The sequence below is a fragment of the Pezoporus occidentalis genome, unplaced genomic scaffold (assembly GCF_034315485.1).
Source record: "Pezoporus occidentalis ecotype Australia unplaced genomic scaffold, CSIRO_AGI_Poc_V1 ctg46, whole genome shotgun sequence".
NCBI lineage: Eukaryota > Metazoa > Chordata > Aves > Psittaciformes > Psittacidae > Pezoporus > Pezoporus occidentalis.
This window is the reverse complement of record NW_026915791.1, coordinates 1,435,171-1,460,996: the sequence shown is the minus strand read 5'-3', so window position 1 is coordinate 1,460,996 and position 25,826 is coordinate 1,435,171. Positions and strand designations below refer to the sequence as shown.

General features: G+C 42.2%; 1 protein-coding gene across 1 annotated transcript in view; it reads right to left on the bottom strand.

Annotated features, from left to right (window-relative positions):
* The window catches only part of MDGA2 (MAM domain containing glycosylphosphatidylinositol anchor 2), a 263,922-nt gene that overhangs the window by 41,151 nt on the left and 196,945 nt on the right, over positions 1-25,826 (bottom strand). The window contains exon 10 of the mRNA XM_062635604.1: positions 11,313-11,461. Coding sequence (XP_062491588.1) covers positions 11,313-11,461 — 149 coding nt within the window. The remainder of the gene's footprint in view (positions 1-11,312; positions 11,462-25,826) is intronic.

Here is a 25,826-nt window from a genome sequence, read left to right as displayed (position 1 = left end):
TGATGTTTTAAATCACCTCAAAACACAGATGGATTTCAGAAGGGTTCTCCTTTGCTTATTGAAAGACGGTATGGTTTGCATTCCATTTAAACATACGTATGTTTCAGAGAATAAATAACTGTCTAGCAGAAAAAGGATGGATGAAGCAGCTGTCTATAGGAACAAATCACTCTCATCCCAACAATTTCTAATTTTTGTAATGTGCATTATCTGACAAAACCGCATAGTTAGTATACATTAGCTAGTATGTTCTGATTTAGCTACAAATACCCCTCACTTAGGAACAAGCAAAACCTGTGATTAAGAAACTGCCAACCTAAGTGCATTACTAAAAAAAAAAAAGATAAATCTCATTTACCATCTCATCTCCAAACTTCAACTAAAATTTGCATTTGCACAGGACTTTTAAAAAAGAAGAAATCCTTCCCAGCCTCAGTTGGATGAACAGAGACAGTACCTCACTGTGGAGCAGAAACAGGTTCTGTTTCATTATGGTGCTGTTTTGTTTTTTTTTTTTTTTAATGTATTTTTAAAAACGATTTCTTCCCTAAAGTACATGCATCTGTTTAAGGAAGAAGAGAATTAATGGTGAGAGATAGTGACAATATGATCAGTAAAAAAAACCCAAGTGTCTAGCAGACATCTGGGATCCGTAATATATTACAAACACAAAGGTAAGACTATACAAAGGTAGTAGCTGGTTTTGCAGAAACCTGGAGGCAGGAGCCAAGGGAGCATCCCAGCAAGAGGAAGCCCTAATCTGCAGAGTTCTCAACACTGTGGTCTGTCTTGAACTAGCCATTCCTTAGGCATTCATTAAGGCTGCTCACAGGGAGTAATACTGGAGAAGTCTCAGCTTTGATCATTGGTAAGCAGTCAATCCATCTCATTTTTAGTTTTTACATCTAAAGATCTGCAGCGCTCATTTTTAAATGCACACATTAACAGCACTAGGGAAAGCCCATGCAGACCTCAAACAGATTTAATAGTTTCAGTTCGTGCACCACCTAGACATGCATTAAACCTGAGTGGCCTAAGAAACAGGTCAGGAAGCTAGGAAGACAAATATTGCCTTTACAGATTGCCAGAACTGCTCACCTCAGAACAAAGTAGATACATAAGGGATGTGACAGCTTTCTTTGCCAACCAAAAGGACTTCCATTTGTAATCAAAAATTTGAGCAAATACTCAATACTTGGCTGACAGAAAAAAACACTAACTGGGCTTTATTCACCATAAAATATTGCGCAGTGAAACTCCATATTCTTGTTGGAGTTTGGTAGCCCTTGGAGCCTAAATTCTTCTGCCGTGCTCTTTAATTCTGCTGAGAGCTGTCGCTGCCCTCCTATCAGCTGGCTACAGCACTGAGTTTGAAGATAACTTGCCCATGAAACCACATGCAAAGTCTCTGGAAATGAAGAGATGTCTGAGGAGGGTGGTTAAAGGGAAATACTGCACAGAAAAGTCCAGCATGGGGGTGGCAGTACCTGTTCTCAGTGACATAGGGTGACCAGATTTCAGGTGAAGCATCTCTGAGGGTGAATCCTGATGCTGCCTTTAGATATACAGAAGGAAAATCAATTTACCAAAGCAAGCTCTAATAGCAGTGAGTATTTCTGACCCGTCTTTATGTTTCACTTTCATGAAATTATCTCAGAGGAGTGCTGAGAAAATGAGTTCATTACAGCCCATGAAGTAAGACGCAGATGTATCCTACCAATATAGGTAGAATGCAGCAAATCTATCTTTAGACCAGGTCTTGAACATGCGAGAACAAAGAAAACATAAGGGCACATATGGAACAGTCACAGGGAAAGAGGTGAAGATAATTCAGTGAACAATATTTATTCAGTGGGTCAAACAGCTCTTTTCTGGCACTATTTAATTCTGGAACACTTGATGGTGTCAGGAATAGTGCTCTTCAAGCTAATTCTGTCTGCGTGCATGAATGCCACCTACTAGGGGAGATGCTCACAGTCCACATGCAGTGGTAGTGGTGAACTCACCAACATGAGATGATCTGAGGATCAAAAGCACAAATAGGCCAAATGGAACTCAACCAGTTCAGGGAAAAATGGTATGTTAGAGAACACAAAATGTCATGGTTGAAGGTCAGCCTTTGCCCCAGACACCTTCCATCTCCATTCCCCTTTGGGTTGCACCTCTCCTTCAGTGCCCATGGCTTGTCTACAGTGCTGATAAACTCCTGGGATAATGGACCTACACCTTGAGCAAGTGCAGCTGTTGCTAAATTTTATCCTGATAGCCTAACATATTTTATTAGGGTACCTGGAATATACTATGCAATTTATTTGTGATTCTTAGGCATTGATGCTGCTCTGAAATTATCCTCACTAAAGAGGAAGCATCCTTCATCAGAATTAAATTTCTGTAACGCTCAAAGGCCTTTTGAAATATTTATTTATGCTATATTTTACTATGACAAAAAGCTTGCTGCATACCAGTCACACAACTCGTACATGTCATGAATTTGCCTAAGGACATATGCAATAAATTTTAAGTAGATAATTTTCAAAGTTTCATTGCTCACTTTCTCTGAGTTTTCATTATTTCATTACTGCAAATCCTTTAGTATTTCTACTATTTCTGAACAACTGTATGGCATCATATGGAATCAAGATTAACATGGAAACCAGGAATTTATCTAAAGAGGCCAGAGTAATGAAAAATATTTCTTGTCAATCATATTTTTCATTTTAACCCTGGACCTGATCGATGTCAAAACCCTGACTGCCTGCTGTTTACATTCTACTTTTGCAACTACACAGCAGCAGGGTGAAAAAGCAGCCATGAATAAACACATCCCATCTTAAATGCTCTTCTGCTGTTTGTACTGTAAGTGGAGCATGTTTTCATCAAGGGCCCAGCTTCTGCTAGAAGGGTGCCCACACAAGGCTCGACAGTTTAAAGAAAAGCACATCCTTGTTGGGATGGTGCAGATGATTTGTGCAGTTCAGCCACTCCACCTGAGGCTCTGTTTCAGCGCGTGCACAGAAAGAGGAGTCTCAACCCTACTAGAAGGGTTTAAATGTAGTGAAAGGCAAATAACTCATTTACAAAAACAAATTCCTCCAGCTTGAGCAATTTCTCTCTCTAAATTGCTCTTCAGCTCACTCCATTTTCTCCTGCATCTTTCCTAAAGTTTGACTGATACACTGCATTTGTCAGCAATAATCAATTCATACTGCAGATTTTTCTGCTGAGACAGAATAAATGGAAGTAGAGTGTGATCACCATAATAAGGTTACAGTGTGGCGCTTGATTTTGGCATTTTTTTCACTAAAGGGAAATGTGCAACAAAAGCCTCACATTATGTCAATGTCCCTGCTTCAAGCAGACGAGCTCCTGCCCATGCAGGATTTGTCCTTTAGTTAGTCACCACTTTGCCAAGTCTCTGGCTCCTGCAATGGATAAATACACACAGAGGAATGTACACATGTACCTGAGACACCTGAAGAGAAAGTTTAGATATTGCCCCAAAATGAGAAGTATCCCAGGAGGGGGTTCCACAGAGCTTGCTGTGAAGGAAAGGAATTTCCAGGTCTGTGTTTTGTGATTTTAAAAATTTGATTCATGTGATCCTACCCTTCCATTTTTATCTGTAATTAAATCTTTCTCCTTGACCAGTCCACATGCTTTCATGACACTTGTGGGACCCTCCTTGCCTGCTGTACCCCTCTTGCCCATCACATCTCGCCAAAATGAAGATGACCAGGGTTTAGAAATCACAGCCAGTAACTTTAGGCCATTCTTGCATATCTTGTTCCCTTAAGAAACCAGACTGAAAAATTAGTATGAATTAGATATTAAAATCAGTAATGAAATAGCAGGAGTTCATGCTTATATAACAAAAATCAAACCAAGGCAGTCCCAGCAGGCAGTAATTGCTTGGATAAAATGAATATGTTAGATTTTGCATGCAAATTTTTTGCGAAGAAAGGGAGATTAGTCCGCAATTTGTGGTAATGTAAACAGACGCAGCTCTGCCTGGGATGTTTTCTGTTAGAATATATAGAAAATAAAGCCCTTGGCCTCCAAAAAAAGTCTCTCCAGAGGCACACAAAACAACTCTCAGACCAGAGGAAAAGGGTACAGTCAGAAGCATATTCAGGATCAAAGTCAGAACATCGAGACCTGACAGAAAAAGATGTGTTTATGTGTATAACTCTCAATTTTGTCAGATGTAATCAGTAGAAATTTTTTCAGCATTATACCCAATCATTTGCCTAATCTATCTGAAGTTTGGGAGACATAACCATTTTTATATAGTACCAAAAGACTTTGGTACTAGTAACTGAAGTTACAGCCCTCAGGTTGCTATTTTGAAAATCTAGCCTTGGTCTTGTACAGAATAAACATGGGAGGTATCAGTATTGAAAACAGAAAATTGCCAAACAGAACTATTACTTTTCTAATTCAAATAACCAAACCCAAGAAAATCAGTGAGAAATGCGCCTGTGCATGTTGCACTCATTTTTTACCAGTCTCTCTCTGTCTCACTTCACAAGTGCAGACATAACAAAAGAAAAGCAAAGCCTTGTTCAGGCTTCCAAAAGGAAACGCATGCTGTGAAATCTTCTCTAGAGAAGAAGGCTTTTTTTTTCCATGAAAACAACATTAAAAATATTCCAATACACATTTGAATTTTCAATTCTCTCATTTCCTCCCCTGAAATTACTACAGATGTAATTTTTTTAAATGGTTCTGAATACAATTTTTGTATACATTTTGATGTATAGCTCATTTTATATGTTCTATAGCAAATAGAATGAAAATATTCAGCTTGCAGCCATTTTTCCCTTCACAGTAGATTGTGTGATGATAGCACCATGATCCTGATAGAAAGAACAGCTGGAAAATTGCTACCCATCAGGTGGAGGCCATGAGTGTGCTAAAATAAACAAATTTTTCATAAGAGACTTTTATTCTAAATACTTCAGTGAGTAATGATTTCCACTCATCTATTTCCATTTTCACTCTATAGGCAGTAAAATGACACTTCTCTATTCTTGTGACTCCCTCTTCAGCTGACAGGACCTCCCCTCTCCCTTTTGACTTTCTTGGCTTCCCTGATACGGTGTTAAACCAAGCTCCACTTTTTTCCCAAATAACTTTACTGTGCCAGTGTATCTCAACAGCTCTTCAACCAATGCTTAAAAAGCCAAGTTTCTCCTATGTCCTGCTTTCCCACCATTAATTTATCCTTTTGTGTCTGAGGCATGCCCTTATTTTAACCCGTGACAAGACAGGTGACAAGAAGCAGGATCTGACAGAAAGGTAATACTGTTCTGGTGATTCATACAGACTGGAGTATGGCAGCGAGGCTCCATGAACATTAAGAAAATTAAAGCAAGCCTCAGAGAAAGAGGACTGGAGAGAAAGATGGTCTAACAGAGGCAATGGGCCATGCAATGGTCTGGGTTATTGAGCACCACGAAGAGGAGGATGGACTTTACTGGGACTGAGTGCGCCCTCAGCAAGTTTGTGGTTCAGTTGATACCCTGGAGGGAAGGAATGCCATCCAGAGGGACCTTGACATGCTTGTGAGGTGGGCTGATGCCAACCTTATGAAGTTTAACCATGACCAGTGCAAGGTCCTACACCTGGGTCGGAGCAATCCCAGGCACAGCTACAGGTTGGGCAGAGAACAGATTCAGAGCAGATCTGCGGAGAAGGACTTGGGGGTGTTGGTTGATGAGAAAATGAACATGAGCCGGCTTCAGTGTGCGCTCCCAGCCCAGAAAGCCAACTGTATCCTGGGCTGCATTAAAAGGAGCGTGACCAGCAGGTCAAAGGAGGTGATCCTGCCCCTCTACTCTGCTCTTGTGAGACCTCACCTGGAGTATTGTGAGCAGTTCTGGTGTCCTCAACATAAAAAGGACATGGAACTGTTGGAACAAGTCCAGAGGAGGGCCACGAGGATGATCAGGGGACTGGAGCACCTCCTGTATGAAGACAGGCTGAGAAAGTTGGGGCTGTTCATCCTGGAGAAGAGAAGGCTGCGTGGAGACCTCATAGCAGCCTTCCAGTATCTGAAGGGGGCCTATAGGGATGCTGGGGAGGGACTCTTCATTAGGGACTGCAGTGACAGGACAAGGGGTAATGGGTTAAAACTTAAACAGGGGAAGTTTAGGCTGGATATAAGAAGGAAATTCTTTCCTGTTAGGTTGCTGAGGCACTGAAATAGGTTGCCCAGGGAGGTTGTGAATGCTCCATCCCTGGCAGTGTTCAAGGCCATGTTGGACGAGGCCTTGGGTGATATGATTTAGCCTAAGGTGTCCTTGCCCACGGCAGGGGGGTTGGAACTAGATGATCTTAAGGTCCTTTCCAACCCGAACTATTCTATGATTCTATGATTCTATTCTATGATTCTGTTCTATGATTCTATGATTCTAAGAGCTGTATTTACAAAATGTCAAAGTCCTTGCATTTTGAATATAACACCATCCCTCTTGGTGACTGCAAGCGACAATGTGGGGCCTTTAGGGGTTCAGGGGGTAACTGAACTTGCTCTGTCAGGTAAAGGCTGTGTAGTCACTGCATGGAATATAGTCCTGCAGAAGATGCTGTAGAACCTCTCCATGACAAGGCTGGTATTGCTGAGATTAATTAATTTCATTTGTTCTTCCTCTGCTTTCAGATCTGTATCTTCCAAACATGAAATGCATTGCCCTCTTCTCTGAAAACAAACAATCACAGACTCTGACTATCTCTCTTGACTACACCCTGCTCTAGCTGCACCCCTAATTTCCAGCTTACACTGTCATGTTGTTATCTGGTAATCACAAATGAGCATCTCAAATGGCTTCATGCATCTCCTATTTTTCTGCTCAGAACTGTACTCAGATTTTCCCTTCAGAAGTGGGAAAACTGCTACCGATTCTGTGACGTACTAGAATGATATGCTGCTCTTGGATCAGGAAAGTGTCCTCCTCTCACAGCCTGCCAGACTAGAAAATGCTCACGAAAACCAGGGAGGGGGAGAGGAGAATGGATGGGCTCTCTTTCCTTTCTTTGGCATGTGGAACTCAGATGTGCTTGCACCTGCCCAGACGTACCAAGGTTTTCACCATGTTTATACTCTCTAAATCTGGGCAACATGCAGAATGCCAAGTAGTGAAAGGAATACTTTAATCTTTGCTTCCTTCGGATCTTGTGGCCCAAGAGAAGTAGATACATACACTGTGGTATTTCTCTGCCACCTTCAGAATCTTTCTTTATAGTGCAGATCGGCGGCAGGACCGGCCATTAACTGAATCATTGCCCTCAAGGGTTTTCCTCCTCTCAGGAAAGGGACCAACCTCTTCAAGTCTCTTTTATCCTGCCAAAATTGTCTAGACTGGTCTCACAAGAACTGCACATCAGAACAGGTCCCTTGCTATTATGTATCATCAACTAAATGTTTTTTTTTTCCTAGGAGAACAAGCCAGAAATTTCCATGAGGAGACCACATCTGTAACAACTCCTTAGAGGGATGGGGCCTGGATGCATAGTGCAGAGCTGTGCCATCTCCTCAGGACATGCTTGAGGGCTCTGAGGGTTATCGAAGCACATGAACAGCAGCTCTCACTCACTCAACAAGTAAACTCTATGGCCACTTAGTTAGTGCCTCCTTTTTTAAAAGTTATTTGTCATTGTTCAGAAAAGGAAGAGCACGGTCACGCACACTGCTTGGTGGCTAGATGCTTCATCACAGCAGGCTTGGCATATATTGCAGCTTAGCATCCTCAAAGCCAATTAAAACCCAGCACTGGAAGCCACTATCCATGTGCCGCATGGATAGAAATGCAGACGAGAGCCTGTGTTTGTTAAAAAATAACATTAAGCACAGCATGAATCCCCAAAAGGCAACAACAGGAGTGTCTAGGCTTAAGTAGAAAGCAAAGTGCTCTAAATAATTCCTGTTCCTTCCTGATTCTCCCAGGAGGGAGCAGTCAACACACAATACCATGCCACCAGGACGAACTTGACTGAGCAAACTGCTGCGCACCATCAGAGAGCAGTACATGTAGTTCATACCTTTAAATAAAGCAGTAGCAGTAGAGCTACAAAACAATCTTAATGAAAGATAGATAGAGAGAGAGAGATAGAAACATACGTATAAATGCAGTGATGCTTGCAAATTTTCAACTTACTTCTTAAATTTATTAGTTTTTTTCTTAAAACAGGTGGGTTTTTTTGATGTTACAAAGCAACCACAAAATCCTGAAGGTCCTGAGAGCACAACAACTGCTCCTGGCACCCATGGTGAAATAGTTCGTACCTCAGTGTAAACAGAACCAAGTTATTCTCATGGCATACACCACCCTCAGCGTGGCACAGCTCCTTTCCTTCAGCACCTCCGTTACACCTGCTTTATGCCTGCATTATACCTCTGGCGCTGGACTTTTCTCTCCAGTAGGTTCTATTGCCAGCAAAGCTTTCCAAAACTCTGCTTGGCTGAGCTCCTCAAGGCAGAGACATCTCCAGCTCTATAATCTCACTAGATGCCAACCAGTGGAAATACTTTCCTGTTGTTATAAAACTGTATAATCTAATTACTTCTAGCAGAACAATTTGTACTATGGAAAATCCCTAGTCAGCCACATTCCATTATCCTTTGCCCTTTTAGAGTTTCAGTATGCATTTTAAAGTTTAATTTCATTATTAAACACGTCCTTTGCGTTGCTTTCTACAATCACCTGGCAAATACGTAAATGGAGCTAAACCACTCTACACCTCATAAGAAGCTTGTTTCTATAAAATGGCACTAGAAATATTGACAATATTACAGACTTTAACAATTCCACAGAAAATTCAGCGAGCGTAGACCTGCTATCAACTAAGTATTCCCCAAATACTGCCTGAATTCTTTCTCAAGTGAAGCTGCAATGTACAGGTAAAGAGGAAGAGTGCTTGCACTCTGATTTTAGCATTCTTAATGCAAAAGCCATTTACTGATCAGACAAAGGTAATTGTGTTAATTGAATCAGAAGCAGATACCAACGCATTGACTCACTCCATAGCCCACTGGCAGTGTTTCACAAAACATCAGAAGATTGAAACAAAGATTAAGAACAGTCACTTTTTACAACAGTATCATGCTGGGCTGCAGGCTGTTGCTCTGACCTGGAAATCCTGCTGCCCTGCTTCTGTAATGAACCTGGCACAGGCATGAGCGTGTTTTCTGCCACTCCCAACAGATGCTCATCCCAACTTTTATTGTTAAATAAAAACCCTAGTGAAGCCCAGTTAAAAATACTAGCTAGTACTGGTAGGTGTCAAGAAAAACCCAAACCCTGAACATTTAATTATCACCCTTGTTTCAGGGGGAATTACTGCAATAATGGATGAGTGTCCAGATGGCTCACTAGATTTTAAATCACCCACTTTAAATGTGGCTTCAGACAGACAAAAGGAAATATTTTGATTAGCCTGACAGAGACCGTTGTCAAGGAAATCAGAGGAAAGTAACTCTAGATAATTATATAAATAGATAATCAAAAGTAAATTAAAATGAAACAGAAAAAAAAGCTAAAAATCCTAATGCAATTAATTTCATTATATATTCTTCTACTTCAGCAAATTCTGCTTTTAATTGAGTAATTCTTCTCACTACTGGAAATAATGGAAGTGATTTGTGTCCAATGATGCAAACAGTTGCATAAACATGCATTAAAATTCAACAATTTTAATTTCAAATTAGTTAGATTCAGGCAGAGACAAACTGAGTGAAGGGGAGCCAGCACCATCCAGGTATCAAAACCCTTCCCTTGACATGTCCCAGTCGACTCCACAACTACTACAAAAGTTATACAAGCAAAACGCCCATCTACTTAGAATAAATAACATGCTCAAATTGTATGTTTATTTTACAGCTTACAAAGCTCATCCCAGTAGGAGATCCACGGGACAACAGGATACTTTCTGCATTCACATTTTCAAAAATACATGTCTTCAAGGATCTGTCTTAATCCCCTATCTCTTTCTCCCTGCACAAACTATTATTTCAGGCACAGAATAACCAAACATATACTTACTAAATCAGTCAGTTGTGATATTATTTAAAGAAAAACAAGCTCAACGGGAGAGTGTCAAAGAAGACCAAAACAAGATCAGATGGATTCTCACGAGTAAGCAGCAAAATATCTTCAATTCAATTGCAGCAGGTCCAGGTTGGTAGCGGGAGATGGGGGTATGTGCCCGTGAGCTGGGATGGTGGGAACAGTGACCTTGGCATGGCACAGCACAGCATGGCATGGCACAGCCTCCTCTGCCAGTGCATGCCTCCGCCAGACCAAGGCTGGCAGGCCAACTTGTAGACATGACTCCGAGGTGGATGCTGTGGCTAAGGTGACATTGAGAAAGCCTACCAATGCCAAAACCTGACTGTCAGTGTCAATCTCTGGCACACATGTGGGCAGGCTCTAGACAGGATTGCAAGGAAATGTTACAGCTCTACATTTTTCTGCCTTCATATCATAAAATGGCTTTGCTGTAGGAAAGTGCAACTGCAAGCAAAGATCACTTCACTCTGTGAAGGGGAGTAAGCAGAGGTATTGCCATTTAATGAAAGTTTAAGTAACGCACAGATTGGTTCTTTCCCTTTAATTGACTATTAGAACTCAAGCTCTGTAGTAACAACCTTCCAAGAAGACAGATGATATTTTCCTTTTAAAATTGTTAAAGGGAAAATGAACAGAGATGGCTATGATAATGTAACAATTCCTCTGCAAGTGGGTTGTTCCGCACTTCCTTAGCAGGGCCAATTCCCATTGAAGGGTTCACAGTGAGTCTATGAAGACACAAGCATGATCGGCTTTAATGTGGTCAAGAAAGACACCTCATTTCTCAAGGATCACCACGAATTTCGGCAGGAAAGCTACAGCTGTCCCTATATTTATCTATTTACATGGAAGTTCTAATAAAAGATATATAGATATATACAGAGAGATAAAAAGTTTAATTTCACTGCAGGTTTTTTTTCATGTTATCTTTCCAGCATACCTTGAGCCACAGCCTTGGAAAACCCTTTGAGGCACAGCACTTTAATCTCTATGTTTCACTATGCCAATGTGCAAATTAGTTTCCAGGATCTGCAAGCGGCAGATGACTGCTTCTGCAAGATGGCAGCCAACCTTTCAGAAGGGGGACAACAACTCTGACTCACAGAGGATGAAAAGGGGAAAAAAACTAAAGTAAAAAAAAGTAAAAATAAAAATAAAATAATAATAAAAAAAACCCATGGCAGTTCTCACAGAATTCAGCATACTCAAAAGGCACATCTTGCACAAATTAAGTTTCTTCTTTACCTGCCTAATTCCTAAGCGATAGGCAAGGATGCGGTCCACAGCGTTGGGGTTCATCTGTGTCCACTGCAGGCTGTAGGAATACACGCGGGGTCTGTTCTGCCACAGTGGGTTGTAGGTGTCATAGTAGAACTCAGGAGCATAGGCTTTACCTGTAGGAGACAGGAACAAAAATGTGGAAAACAAAGAAACCAGAGATAATCAGGCAGCCACTTTCGGAGCCAAGTGTTGAAACACAGCCTGCAACCACCCTCTTCCCCCTGTGTCTTCAGTCATCTTGTTAAATATCTTCTTCTAAAAATGACATGGAATTATTTGCCTCCATCTGCTTTTTTAAAGGATTCGTGGTAACAGTTTTCCTTTATCGTTAACTCACTCCTCAGTGGCATCCATGGCCCAGTTGTGGGCCTAAGAGGAAAAAACCTAACTGAGCTCCTAGCAAAGGTGAGCTGGAGTGATGCAACATGCCTCTGCACTAATTTTTCATGGCTCAGCTGACTGAAATACAGATATTAAACCAATCCGCACTACACTGGTAGACTCAGTGACAGCTGCTGTACCTGACACAAATATTATGAAATTACATCCATGAGCTGGAAATACAAGATGGATATTTCCAGCAGTTGCTGTCTTCATCACATCTTCTCCTCTCCCACTTCTGAAGTGAAAATTCACATAAGCCGTCCTTCGTAATGCTGTGATGCACACACTATTACAATACATTATTTAGCTGAACATACTAATGTGCACAAAATAGGAAAATGGCATCTCACAGGGTATATGAGTGTTTCACCAGAATTTTATTATAACCTTCACCCCATATAAATAGGGAAAACCTAAGGATGATTTCCCAAACGTACCAGAACATTGCTTGATTTCACTAAACTTGAGTTCCCTTTGACTTAAACCCATGAATACTAGTGACACCTTTGCATGCAAATTGCCTTTGTGACTCTAGAGTGATTTGTCTATAATATCAAAAATGACACAGAGTGACGAAGCTCTTCTCCCAGCCGTGTGTAAGTAGTGGCATCTGAGACGCAGGAGGGTAGCTGAGCCATCTAGATCGGGTGGGATATATGACACAAGAGTTATAAGAAACCCAGGATCTGCTAGAGCCATAGCTGGAGCTGTGTGTACCATCCTAGAGCATCTCATGTACCACCAGGCACCTCTGTACACACACATAAATTGAGTCCATAAAGGCTACAAGCAGATATGCTAGGTTCAGGGGTGTCAGCAAAAGCCTTTGAGGGAACTTCACTCCACTGGAATATGCAATTCCAACATATCTGAAAAAAAGTCAGCGGATTTGTCCTAATAGAAAGTCAAACAATGTTAGAATACATACTACTATGTCCTAAAGAGGCGGACAGTTCTCTATTTTTTTTTTTAGCATATCATACTAACCATCCAGCATTGCTCTGTTTCTTAAAGCAAAAATATTTGGATTGACTTGAAATGAGTTTTAACAACCGGATTTACAGGAAGCATCGTTAACCACCAGTTTTTGCACTGATTGATACAAACAGGAACAGAATCCCAAGTCAAAGATAGACAAAAAAAAAAAATAAGAAAAGAAAATTAATGTGTGCAGCCCTGAGAAGAAGGACTTGGGGGTACTGGTGGATGAAAAGCTGGACATGACCCAGCAGTGTGCACTCACAGCCCAGAAAGCCAACCGTATTCTGAGCTGCATCAAAAGACACATGACCAGCAGGTGGAAGGGAGTGATCCTGCACCTCTACTCTGCTCTTGTGAGACCCCACTTGGAGTACTGTGTGCAGTTCTGGAGCCACCAACGTAGAAGAGATGTGAAGTCAGTCCAGAGGACATAACAAAGATGCTCCGAGGGCTGGAGCACCTCTCCTATGGAGACAGGCTGAGAGAGCTGAGCTCTTCAGCCTGGAGAAGGCTCCAGGGAGACCTTAGCGCAGCCTTCTAGTACCTAAAGGGGCTGACAAGAAAGCTTGAAAGGGACTTTTTACAAGGGCATGTAGGGATAGGGCAAGGGCTAATGGATTTAAACTAAAAGAGTGGGGAGACAGACTGGATATAAGAAAGAAATTTTTTGCTGTAATCGTGGTGACGGTCTGGCGCAGGTTGCCCAGAGAAGCTGTGGATGCCCCATTAAAGGAAACATTCAAAGCTGGGTTGGACGAGGCTGTGAGCAACATTATCTACTTGAAGATGCCCCTGCTCATTGAAGGGGAGTTGGACTAGATGGACTTTAAATGTCCCTTCCAAACCAAACTATTCTATGATCCTGTGATGGAACAGGTATATCCTTTCCCTGTCCAGCTCTGCTTCCTTTTTTTTGGAGTTTCTCTGCTTTGAGCTTAGTGCTATTAGAAACAGAATGGAGGCAAACACAGACCAGATTCTGCTGTGTTAAATGTTACATTTTGTCACTTGAATTGTACAAAAAAGGGACCAAACATGGGAAACTAAAACATTTGCAGATGTTATCCTTCCATGAACATCTAAAAGAGGCTAGCCATTAGAGAAAAACAGAAGCAGAATAAGGTCCTTCCACCTCCCCAAACTTATACCTCTGTCGTCCTCCTATTTCTGCAAGGATTTTGTCAGTGAGAGTAATTATGAAATGCAGTGAAAAGCACAGGACAGTCTCCCAGAAACACATGGTCTGCGTGCTCATGTTGACCTAGGAGAGAGGTATGCCTTCATTACTCACCTCCTTTAATTCAGATGTTAGGAGCCTGTGCCAAAATGCAAACTGTACTTAGGTATTTTCTCCTCAAAACTACTCTCATCTACAAGTGCAAATTGACATGGATGGGGAGGCATTTTGACCTAGAAGTCTGAGAATTTCAATGAGAAGGGTAGTGAGAAGAGGGGAAAAGTGCATTAAAAAAAAAATAAAAATAAAAGGGACAAAGGAAATATCATGTGAATATATACCGGTCTTGTAGTAGATCAAGCTTTTATCTTTGGGTGTGTCATCCCCTTGAGCCATGCTTTTCTTTTCAAAGGATGAAAAGCCCTTTTAGCCAAGATATCTTTTGCCAATTGCTCAACGGAAGGTGCACATTCAGTTAGGCCAGACTAAAGCAGATATGCTAATGCTGAAGTGGAAAACAACAATACTCTGAGGGAAAGAGGCAAAGCAAAACTGCTGTTTTAAAAAATGAAATGTAAGATAAATGAAAAGAGGATCAGTGGTCGATAAGAATTGTCTTCTTTATTTATGTACAGTGGGAATAATGGAGAAAAGCTCATGCTGAATGCAAATTATAATCTTCCCCCTCCTACTGCAGGTGGACATAATGGCATCTCTGGGGGTCTACAGAAAGGAGCCATAATTAGACTCATGTCACAATATGGGCACTTGAACAACACAGTCCCTTTTTGAGAAATAATGAGGACCCATGAAGAGTTGCATTATTCTAAATCCCTCCTAACAGAAGAGCTTTCTGGCATGAATAGAGATACTGAAAATTTAACAACACAACATTCAGACATTAACATGCAAACTTTAGAAGTACAAGAAAGCTGGGCAGTGTTTGAGAGCACACAAAAAGGAGACGTTGCCTTCAGGGATACCGGAGCTATGAGACACGTTGGCAGTCTGCCTGGGCTTATCAGGTGTCACCCAACAACGTGATCCTTTGCTCTGACTCTGGACAAACACTGCAAGCCTGACACCACCCAACCCTGCTGCTTCCAGAGGCAATGCTGCCTCCAAAGATTATCCTCCATTACAGAAATGAAGAGATGATGAAGGATGTAACAGACCTAGCAACAGCACTTGGCTTAGCATGACTTGAGGGTGGGGAAGCAGCATCTTTCTTGGAAACCACCTGCAAGTGCAAGTCAGCTCTGCAGCCAGCTTCAAGCTCTTGACCATGTCTGGAAGAAGTTATCACACATTTACCACTGGCAAAGATGTCTCAAGCATGCAGCATGTGGAGCTGCTCTCCCTCATATCCCAGCTGGGCATTTCTTAGGGGTGCCAGTTCTACCTTGATCTCCCTTTCTTCCTACAGCTGTGTCAGGCTCACTTTTCAAAAGCAAAACCCCTTGTTTTGTTCCACATACATGATATATTTCCCTGGCTCACACCATTTGCCCTTTTTAAGCACAGGCAGGAAAAATGGCCTTCCTTTCCCTTCCTTCAGCTTTTGCAGCATTCAAGAATTTATTAAAACATTTCAAATTTTAAACTTACAGAGGGTAGATTTAGATCAGCTATAAGGAAGAAGCTAGAAGTTCTTCCCTGTGAGGGTGGTGAGGCACTGGCACAGGTTGCCCAAAGAAGCTGCAGCTGCCCCCTCCCTGGCAGTGTTTAAGGTCAGGTTGGAGAGGGCTTGGAGCAACCTGGTCTAGTGGAAGGTGTCACTGCCTATGGCAGCGAGTTGGAACTGGATGGTCTTTAATCATCTAAAGCTCCTCAGAGCTCCGCCTGCCCTGGGACCAAACCTTGTGAGACTTCCGCTAACTGGAGGTTGCAGTGACCAACTGACTGCTCCTCTGTTGCCCATTGAAGGGGATTTTGGTGCACTGGTGGGAAGCCCAGCTCTGTGCTGGTTCAGGTATATGGGGGAAAATGGTGAAACTCTTCTCAGTCCTCAGGAGAGTGCTGGTGAGAGGAGCTGTATGCTGTGGCCATCAGCCGAGGGACAAAGACAGGGCAGCTTCTGCAGGCGGTTTCCTCGGATCCAGGAGCACTGCATCCCTGAAAAGGGCAGCCTCTGCCTGACGTGCTACTCCAGCAGCTCCTGAAGGAGAAGAGTTTAATATGATGGTATTTCTGTGTTTATTAAGGCAATCTGAACTCAGGTTTAGAGCTCCATTAACATGTACTAGTTTTAATTAATCCCTCCCTCTGTGCTCACACTGCTGGAACCCGAGTAACTGTGATGCTTGGGGCTTTGCCAGGGAGACAATACACAGCAGAGTTGGATGTAGAGTGCATTGTTTGCTTTCATTTCTATCATTAACAAAACATTTTTTTTATCTTCTGAATATGTATCATGTGCAAAATAAAGAAGGTTGGGAATGCACACACAGGGAGAGTGGGAGCAGGGTAAGGAAGGGTAATAATGAACGCAGATTTGCTCATCTGGACTGGTCCCTGCACGAGACAAAAATGCAGAAACAGACAGACCAAATGTTTGTGTTTGAAGTTTACACTGCTGAAACAAAATGTGAATTCCTCACTGGTATGCTTGTGGAGGACACCCAGCACCACCAGCACAATTACACAACCTACTGCATTTGTTGCTGTTTTTCCATCAACCTGTATTATATTGTTATTATATTTAATACTCACCAGTATTAAAGAACGTACTACAGACAGTGTTAAACATCATTATTTTCTCATGGATAAGAGTCATCAAGTTACAAGCCTACTTCCAGTAGCTACATATTTCATAACGAATCTCAGACTGGATCAGAAAAATGAACAAGTATTATCAGTCACCAGTCCTAGTGTTGCAGAACAAATGCAGTGCTCTTTCCCACTATCAGCCCTTCTCACTCACAAAGCCATGTTGCAGTCATTAGCATCTGTTGTGCAGCACTTGAATTCTTTCAGGCAGTACATCCAAAATATTTTCTACCAAGTCTCTACTAGTGTAAGGTCAAAAATGTCATGAAAGACAATATAGAACTGATTCATAGAAAACAAGCACACAGAAAAGGCACTTTAATAGTTTACTGTCAAATGAATACTACCTCCCATCACTGGGATCTCGGAAAATGCTGAAGTACTGTCCTGAACAGAGATGGAGAGATGCATTTACTCACATGGGTCCTGAACTGGTACCTATTTGAGTAAATCCCCGACCGGGCACAAGAAATCTTCCTGTGGTTCTTTTCAGATCACTCATTTATCCATTAGAAACTCAGGAAAATAAAATAAAATTCTAAAAGAACTGTTTTGCTTCGGTTGCCAGTATATGGTTTCCAAAGTAACATAAGAAATCAAGCACATGTACTGCACATTTAAATTGTAATGACACAAAATTGTGCAAACACAACCCACTGATTTCAAGCAATAGCAATAAGCTGAACAACGACATTTTCTCCCTAATTATAGCAGCTGACTACATACCCCAGATGGAGTTTCAGAGTACTGGGTTAGTGTTTATGCTGGCTTGTCATGCAGAAACAAACAGTAGTAACTGCAGGCACAGCACCAGTAACAGTGACAGCTTTAGCAGACATGCAGGAAGAGCACTAGAGGAATCATTTCCTTGTGTTGCCTGTTTATGTTCCCCTTATCTTCATATCTATTTCCGCTAATTCACTTGGTGTTAGATGGTTTGCAAATGCAGCATCTTTGCCATATCTTTTCCATATTGGTAGCACATCTGCACTTTAGCTTATCATGACAAGAAGTTCAGTATAAGCGACGATCAGAGTGTCTTGCACTTTATAACAGCAGCTATAAATGTTTAGGGAAAAATAAAATAAAATCAGAGATTTACAAATGCTTCCCCTTTTGGCAAATTCAGCTCCAGACCTTTCTATCTATGAAAGGCACGAAGAGCATAAATCCTAAACAAAACAAACCAATATATTTAACAGTGTAAAATACTGGGAGACACAGCGTTTATGAAAAATGCTGCCCATTACTGTGCTCTGTTTTATTACAGGATATATATTTTATGAAGGATTTGCAATAAGAAAGAGAAGATACTTTGTTCTTTATTTGCATATGTGAAAATATGTCTATTGTCTCAGATCTGCTCCTCCTCCCAACACAGTCCCAGTCCTGCAGCTGAATCATATAATCACAGAATGGTTTGGGTTGGAAGGGACCTTAAGGACCATCTTGATCTAACCCCCTGCCATGGGCAGGGACACCTTCCACTAGACCAGGTTGCTCCAAGTCCCATCTAACCTGGCCTTGAGCACTGCACCAGGAATGGGGCAGCCACAGCTTCTCTGGACAACCTATGCCAGCATCTCGCTGGTGTCTCACCACCGTCACAGGAAATAGCTTCTTCATGGTATCTAATAAATTTCTGCTCTGCTAGTTTAAAGCCATTCCCTCTTATCACTACTTATCCTTATAAAATGCCCCTCTTCAGCTTTCTTGTAGGCCCCGTTAGGTACTGGAAGGCTACATCCCCGTCACCTACAGCTTCCCTATAGTCCCACACCTTCCTGCTCTCTGCATCCCATTTTGGACTTTCCGCCATCACTGACCCTACTGCCTGTGCTACACAAGCAGTTCAGGATGAACAGCATAAAGGAATGCATTTCAACATTTGCAAAGTCTCTCCATATGATTTTTTTTTTTTTTTTTTCCTTGACAAAATCTTCTCTTAGCAGTGAACATCCATTTTCATGTAGCCTCTGTCCTTTTAGAAACTCCACCTGGTCACGTACAGAAACTACTTGTCCACCCTTGTTCTCCCAGTTTTCGTAACAGCTTTAGCAAAACAAGCTTCCTCTTTATTGAAAACTCATCGGGCATCACAGATCAATCTCCACTGTAGTTTTCCAAAGGTCCTCTTCTCTGTTATACCTCTACATTTAGAAGCAACACCTACAGTCCTCTTCAATATTCTGTATCTCCAGTGCTACAAGCTTCAAATCCAAAGTTCACAGCGCTTTTTTTTCCATAGCTTCCACATTCCTTTCTCTAGCTATGCAGCTACAGATGCCCTCTTCCCTGCCTGCAACCTCCATCATCCTCACATCACTTCCTTTTGGATGGTATTTTTATTTGGAACTTTCTGTAGAGCCTCAACGTTTTCTATTCCCACTATTACACTGTGGGTTTCATCTGCAGAGCATTGCTAAGAGATTACTTGGCTAAAACCTGAGGACTGACAGCAAATAGTGCAGACATGGCCTTGTCTTAGCCCTCCTAAGTCACGACTTCCAGGAACTGGTATTGTTCGGAGTCAAATACAGAGCCTCAGGGTCACAGTTCTACACTCTAGCTGCAGACCCACTTGTGAGAACCAGTAACATTCTGGAATAGTCATTTATCCTTGTATGAGAAAATAACACTTTTATCTGGTCAGACAGACTGCAGAGCAAAGCCCACACTAGAACCCAGAACACCAGAGCATTAAGCTGGGGCTCCTGTCCTACCAAAGCCAGCCTGCCCACGGGAAGATCTTTGGGCTTTGTTTTACAGGAAAGGATAGTCTAAGCTGTAACAGAACCATGTGGCTGAGTAGCTGCAGAGATTCAAGTGCAGAGTAGTACTAAAGCTAAGCAAATGTAAGCATTAATAATAAATGATCCTCACAAAGTAGGTGGATGAGGCTGCTCTTCCAGGTAATTATTTACTGCAGGAAGAGATGACCGTGCACCTGCTGCTGCTCTGAACACTGTGAACTTGGCAGTGACACTTTCCTACACTTTCCAGCAAAAGTCTCTTCCCAAGGAATATACTGATTTGCTAATGTATCACAACTTGCAGGGAAGGAATGATGTGGGAATCAAACTGAACATTCAAATGACTAATTGGAGGATAAATTTAAAGATGTATGCACTCCATCCACCTCTAATGATTTAAGAGATTCCTATTCCAAGTACAGAAAGGTCTGCTTTGAACCAGCAAACAACATCAAACAACATCCCAGTTAACACTTGAACAAATAAAAGTTTATGCCATGGAGCATGCTACACATTCCATCCATGAGATGCCTTCCCATTTTCCACCGTTTCTCCTGCACTGATCCGGAGCCTCCCACCGGCAGCTGCAGGACCAAACCTCTGCGATCAAACCTCTCACCAGTGGTAACCAAACGTGACATCTACTGGCTGAGCTGTGGAAGAGCTCGCACTGCTTTTCTCTGCAATTCCTCCTCCTTCCAACACAGGATTCACAGTAAAAAACATTGTTCCTTTTCACATCGACATCAGATCTCACCAAGAACTAAACACCGCCGAGTTCCATTTCAATTATTTGGGCCTAACACATCCGTTTGTTGACAGAAAGCTTCCATACAATTTGAAATTAGGTTTATAACATCGCACAATGTATTTGGATTTCCTTTTAAATAGGTCATGATAAGACATGAACTGTGCGGTGACATTTTGAGCAATAAATAAATCCAGTTTAGAAGAATCTCCGAAGCTGGCTGATGCATACACAAAGTCCCCTTTTTATTGGCAAGCTTTCTGCATGGTCACATGCACATATGCCATAATTTCATGTAAGAAATCTTTCCAGACACATAAACACATACTTACATATACCCCACATATATGCATGCATGCATATTTGCACACGTGTCTGTGCCTGACTAGAAAGTGGTTACTAAACTGAAATGATATACCAAAAACAAAGTGAAGCCCCTGCTTGAGGCAAAGGTGGTAATTTACCTGTTGTCAAAAGAAACTACAGAAATCCCCTGGGAACTACAGGGGTGGAAGGAGGAAGCAGTGTCATTTTCTAGTAAGCACTAGAGACCTGATGAATGAAGCGTAGGGAAATGAAAGGGGTGTCATACAAAGAGCAGGGTGCTGTCAGGAAATTGTGAATAGTAATGTGTCACCACATGCACATAAAGAAAACTGTGGCCTGTGACAAGGGCATGAGGTGGGGAAGCTCTGGCAGTGCCTGGCAAAACATATATCTTAGCATCAGAGTGCAACACTGAGTTGCAGGAGGAAAATGCGGGACCTCCCAGGCAGCTGTAAGCTCTCCCCTCTCGTCATTTAAAGTCACACAGCTGCCATACCCCCGTCCCTTTCCTAACATGGGCTCCCCAGTTCCTGGCAAATATAACAGGTTGTGACTGCTTCAGTCCACTCCAGAACCTGCAATACCCTCACATCACACGAGCAAGTAATCATTTTGAAGGAAGTAACTAAACAAAATGCCAGCCAGCAACTGAACTGCCCCTGCCTCCCACCAGCAATACTGAAATGCAAATTTTCACTCCTCTCTGGGCACTCCTTGGAGCAGTGGTGATGCTCAAGGGCTCCCTGCTAAACACTCTTTAGTGCAGATCCTTCAGGCTCCATGGGATTGGAACACTGCTGAAATAATTTGCAGCAACCATAGGGAGCTGGTTCTTTCATGGGGATGGCCTGGTTCATCTGCAATATTAATTGAGGCATATACTTCATTCCCATGTACCAGGCTCCTCGAAAACACACCTTCAGGTCTGCCAGCAACAGAGGGATAGAAAGAATGCCTTTTTCTGTCCTTTTTCTAGTTCTGTTTATCCAACATGAAATAACTATCACCATCCCAGAGCTTCGCACACTCAGGCACTTGCACCATCCAAGGGGGCAGCTCCATGTTCTCTAACTCTTAGGGTCACTGGTTTGGATACCAGACATAGACCAATACACAATAGCTCAGCTACCAGGAGAGCTTTACTTCAAAAGCTGAACCATTCATCTTCATTTATTGCACAAAGTATTCTGTGGTCAACAAGAAGGGATGCATTTACTCTTCATTATCAGTCTCTGGAGGCTACTTTGAAACAGTCTGGGACACAGTGATGAAGCTGAGATGTGGCAGCGATGCTATGCTTGGGGACATCTGGCTGCAGCTTGCCTCCTTCACCTGGGACCACACTCTAGTATTCCAAAACACTGCAAACCATGGAGGCTAGAAGGACATCAGATGCCTAGACACATTCTTGGAGGCCAAATCCACCAGTGCCAGAGAAACAGTTTTCCCATACCCTTAGGACAGCAGCTTGGTAAACATCCATGGTACCACTTGCCAGCAGACTGGGAAGCAGGAGGTGGCAATGCCTCTGCTCTGGGCTCCAGGCTCAGACTGAGCATGTGGGACTCACTGCTGAGAATATCTGTCCAGGACCTGGCTTAGTAATATGATTTCCCTCATACTGGTGTCACTGCACTGCAAAGGGAGAACTAGGCTGAGCTCATCAGGTCCTTCCCCAGCTTTCAAGCAGCAATACACAGAAACACAACCAAATGCAAACAGTACCTGGAAGTAGTAGTTTCTCAAGTGGTGCAATCCACTTCTGCATTCACAATCCTGTCCTTTTCTGGGTGAACTAACTTTATTTTTCTTTTTTCCCTAGGGTGGACTTGCATTGAAAATGAATAAGTCTGAAGCACAGTGAAAGCCTCAGATAACCCTTCCTCCCACTCCTCAAATTAGATACTTCAGCCCCAGGATGGAATTAATTAACTTCATTTTTCTCTTCTTACAAGATGACAGGAAAAGCATGGTTGAGAACCAGTAATAACATCTTGTCACCTCTGCTAAAAGGTCACATTTGGCACTGCTTGCTCCACTGATGACCTGTAAGAAGTAAATATTCCAAGTTTCAAAACTCTGCTGAATTTGGAAATTAATTGTCAAGAAGGCAGTCTCTGGCTCAGAGTCCACTGCCTTTACTGGGCTTTGGCCCAGGAGACTGGTAAAAAAACCTGTTAACACAGTAAGAACTGTCTTTCATATTTGACTGCCTGCAGTTTAAACTGCCCTGGTCAAGTGTGTGGGGTAGGGCAGCAATCTGCTTCCGAGAAGGCTGGTAAAGCTCCTCTTAATTCAGATTTTCCACCAGCAGGACTGAATTCAGCAGGGAACAAAATAACATCAATACTCTGCATGTTTTGGAAATGGTCTTTCCTGTCATACATTTTTAGGAGATGCTTTGGGCTCAGTAGCACTGTTATAATCTCCATGGCTTCCGAAGTCTTTAATTAAAACCAAATACCTGCTGTGCCTAGCAGATGAATGAAAAATAGTTTGTTAAATGGTTGCGGTACTTCAGTAGAAATTTTAAAGACCACACAAGTGAGAACATAGGTGACATACGGTTTCTGACGATTTTTTCCACTTCCTAATTTCCAGACATCCATGACTGCCTCTAAATTGCAAACTTGACAAACATTTTTAAAAGCAGGGAGATAAATTACTTATTCTGACAATTTGAATTTGTTTCTGAATTAAGGTAAGCATTGACTAGTTAACATTTAACTAAGGTGGAGACTAACTTTTTACTCCTAAGCATTACTCTTGCTTCAGCCAAGAAAGCTGTGGCTGAAACTATGGAGGGCTGCTGCTCCCAAACCAGGAGAAGACATAGAGCTGGAGGACAGATGTATCCTGCTCATGAGGAGCAAACAATGCTGCAAGAGCCAAAATGCAACCCAAAACTGAAAAGGACACACGCTGCTTTTCCCGGAGTAAGAGATGGTCCATGCCCAGCTCTGCATTTTCCATGGGAAGCAGTGCTGCAGCAAGGTGATGCTCTCAAGGGAGCTAAGTGCATAAGAAAGCATTTCAAGTTTCAGATCAAAGACACCAGGGAAGGGGAAAAAAAATAAAATAACACACTGCCAGCTTGACTTGAGACATGAAATTGGGATATCAGACTATTGTAATCAGTGACACAGTAAGAAATATTCTCCCATCCTTGGGAAAGATATAAATGTAACTGCAACCACCATTAAGCTTTACATGAGAGATTGTCATTTATATAGTCAGTTTATAGCCTGTAACATTCATTTAGACTTACTGGAAAGCTAATAACTTAGAGCTAACAACTTATAGTCAGCTCATAATCAAATCTTCCTTAGAGAAACAGTGCTATAGACAGCAAGGACTGCAGGTAGTTTATATGGGTGCCTTCATAAAGAAATAAACTAATTCTAACAATAATGCAAATTACTCACTCTACTTGCTCTCTCCATATTTAAATCTAGCAGTCCGTGGGTGCTAGAGGTACCTCAGATCCATACAGGCTTTTAAGGCCTTCCCTAAAACTCACTGTTCCTCACCAAGTCAGAGAGCTTTTCCTATCAGACTGGAAGGATCCAGCCCCTGAGAAAAGGGAAAACCCCATACTGAACTATCAGTGATTTTAAACACCTGGTCATTTCTTTCCTCAACTTCCCTGTGATAGCTTTTCACCACCATCAAACAAGACATTGATATTCCCAATGATGTTGGACTTGCAAAGCATCCACATGTCCTCCAGAGCAACTGGGACATCTCTTGTAGGCACGGCAACTTCCACAGGCACCATACAAGCCATACACACTATACATGTGCCCATGTTAACAAAACAATCAGTAAAAATAAACCAGAAGAAACAGGTCAGATGGGGATCAGCTGACCCAGCTATGCTCAGAAACTTGTCTACAGAAATCAAGGATTTTGCCTGCTTCTTCTAACACTGTCCTTACTTGGTGCTGCCCTGCGCACTTCTGCTTTATCCAGGTATCCGGAACTCTAATGTGAGCAGTCCTGGTGAATTATAAGCCCTTTGCATGCAGCCAAATCCCTGAGGAGAACAGCAGTTATGAACTCACCTGCACACAGCAGCATAAAAAAAGATGAAAATGCAAATAATGTAAATGGCTTGCATGTGTTATCTCATCAATCCTTGTAAGAAGGGAGGATGGGGAAGAAACAATCTAGTTGGGGGCGCATGTCAGGACATGTCCTCACCAAGGTGTGGTGAGATGATGCGGTGGAGGTCTATGCTCTTGGGAGTTTCTCAGGAGAGCAGCTAGTGCAGGGAACTGCCCAGGGCAGCCTGGGTGACTGCAGCGGAGTGCCACCCAGTTCCTGGAGACAGCACGAGCAAGCTAGCTCTGTGATAGAGAATAAAACCACACCAACACAGCGCTGGGTTTCATCTCTAAACCCTACCTGAAGCACCAAGAATTCCCCATTGTGTCGGGGAGCAGACAAGGCATGCAGGTATCAGTCACCAGCGCTGATGCCTCCATGAAGGGCTGTGAGACCATACAGCCTGTGCTGGCATTGGTTTGGGCATTTCTGTGTCAGATCCTCTGTGACCCACTGCGTAGCACAGCCCAGGGTCTGGCTCAGATGTGCTGTGTAATGCTCCTCCACCTTGGCAAGCCACTAGCCAGGCAGGTGAGAAAGAACAGACAAATGCCTCAATGGTCAAAGACAAAAGGACAGTGTGGGCTCAGAAAGCAAGAACACTTTGTAAAATTATTGATTTAAAGCCAAATGAAGTCCAAGCAACCTATATAAAGTTCTGCCCATGAGTTACGAGAAATGCAACAGGCAGGCAGGGGATTAATAAAGCTGATTTCAGAAATGGGATTTCAAGCTGACAACATGTTTTTAAAACACACCATTTCAACTGATTTTCTCCATTTTCCATCACACTATTGAAAAATGGTAGGACAAGTCAGCTAGAAAGTAAATTATAAAGTATTCAACTAATAAAGAAACAAGTAATACCAGATGCACCTGAGTGAGAAGTAGCCAAATGCAAAGGCAATTTTGGACTTGGGACATCACAGAACTAGTGGAAAATGAAACATCTAAGTGTACCTTCTCAACTTTTCAGTCAATTCAGCAGACCTAGAATTTAACTGGATGGACATAACTATTATATTTGACATACCATATAATTAATGCAGAAGCAAATGTAATTGTACTAGTGTTTCTTCATTTCATTTTGTATTGTCCTTCCACACAAAATTATCCTCAGTTTTGTGGCAAAATGGAACATCATTAAATTTGTAGGATGACATAAAATGTTATTTTATACCAACCTTGTACATAGGGTGCATTCGTAAGGCTTGCTTGCAGTGAAGTGAGGT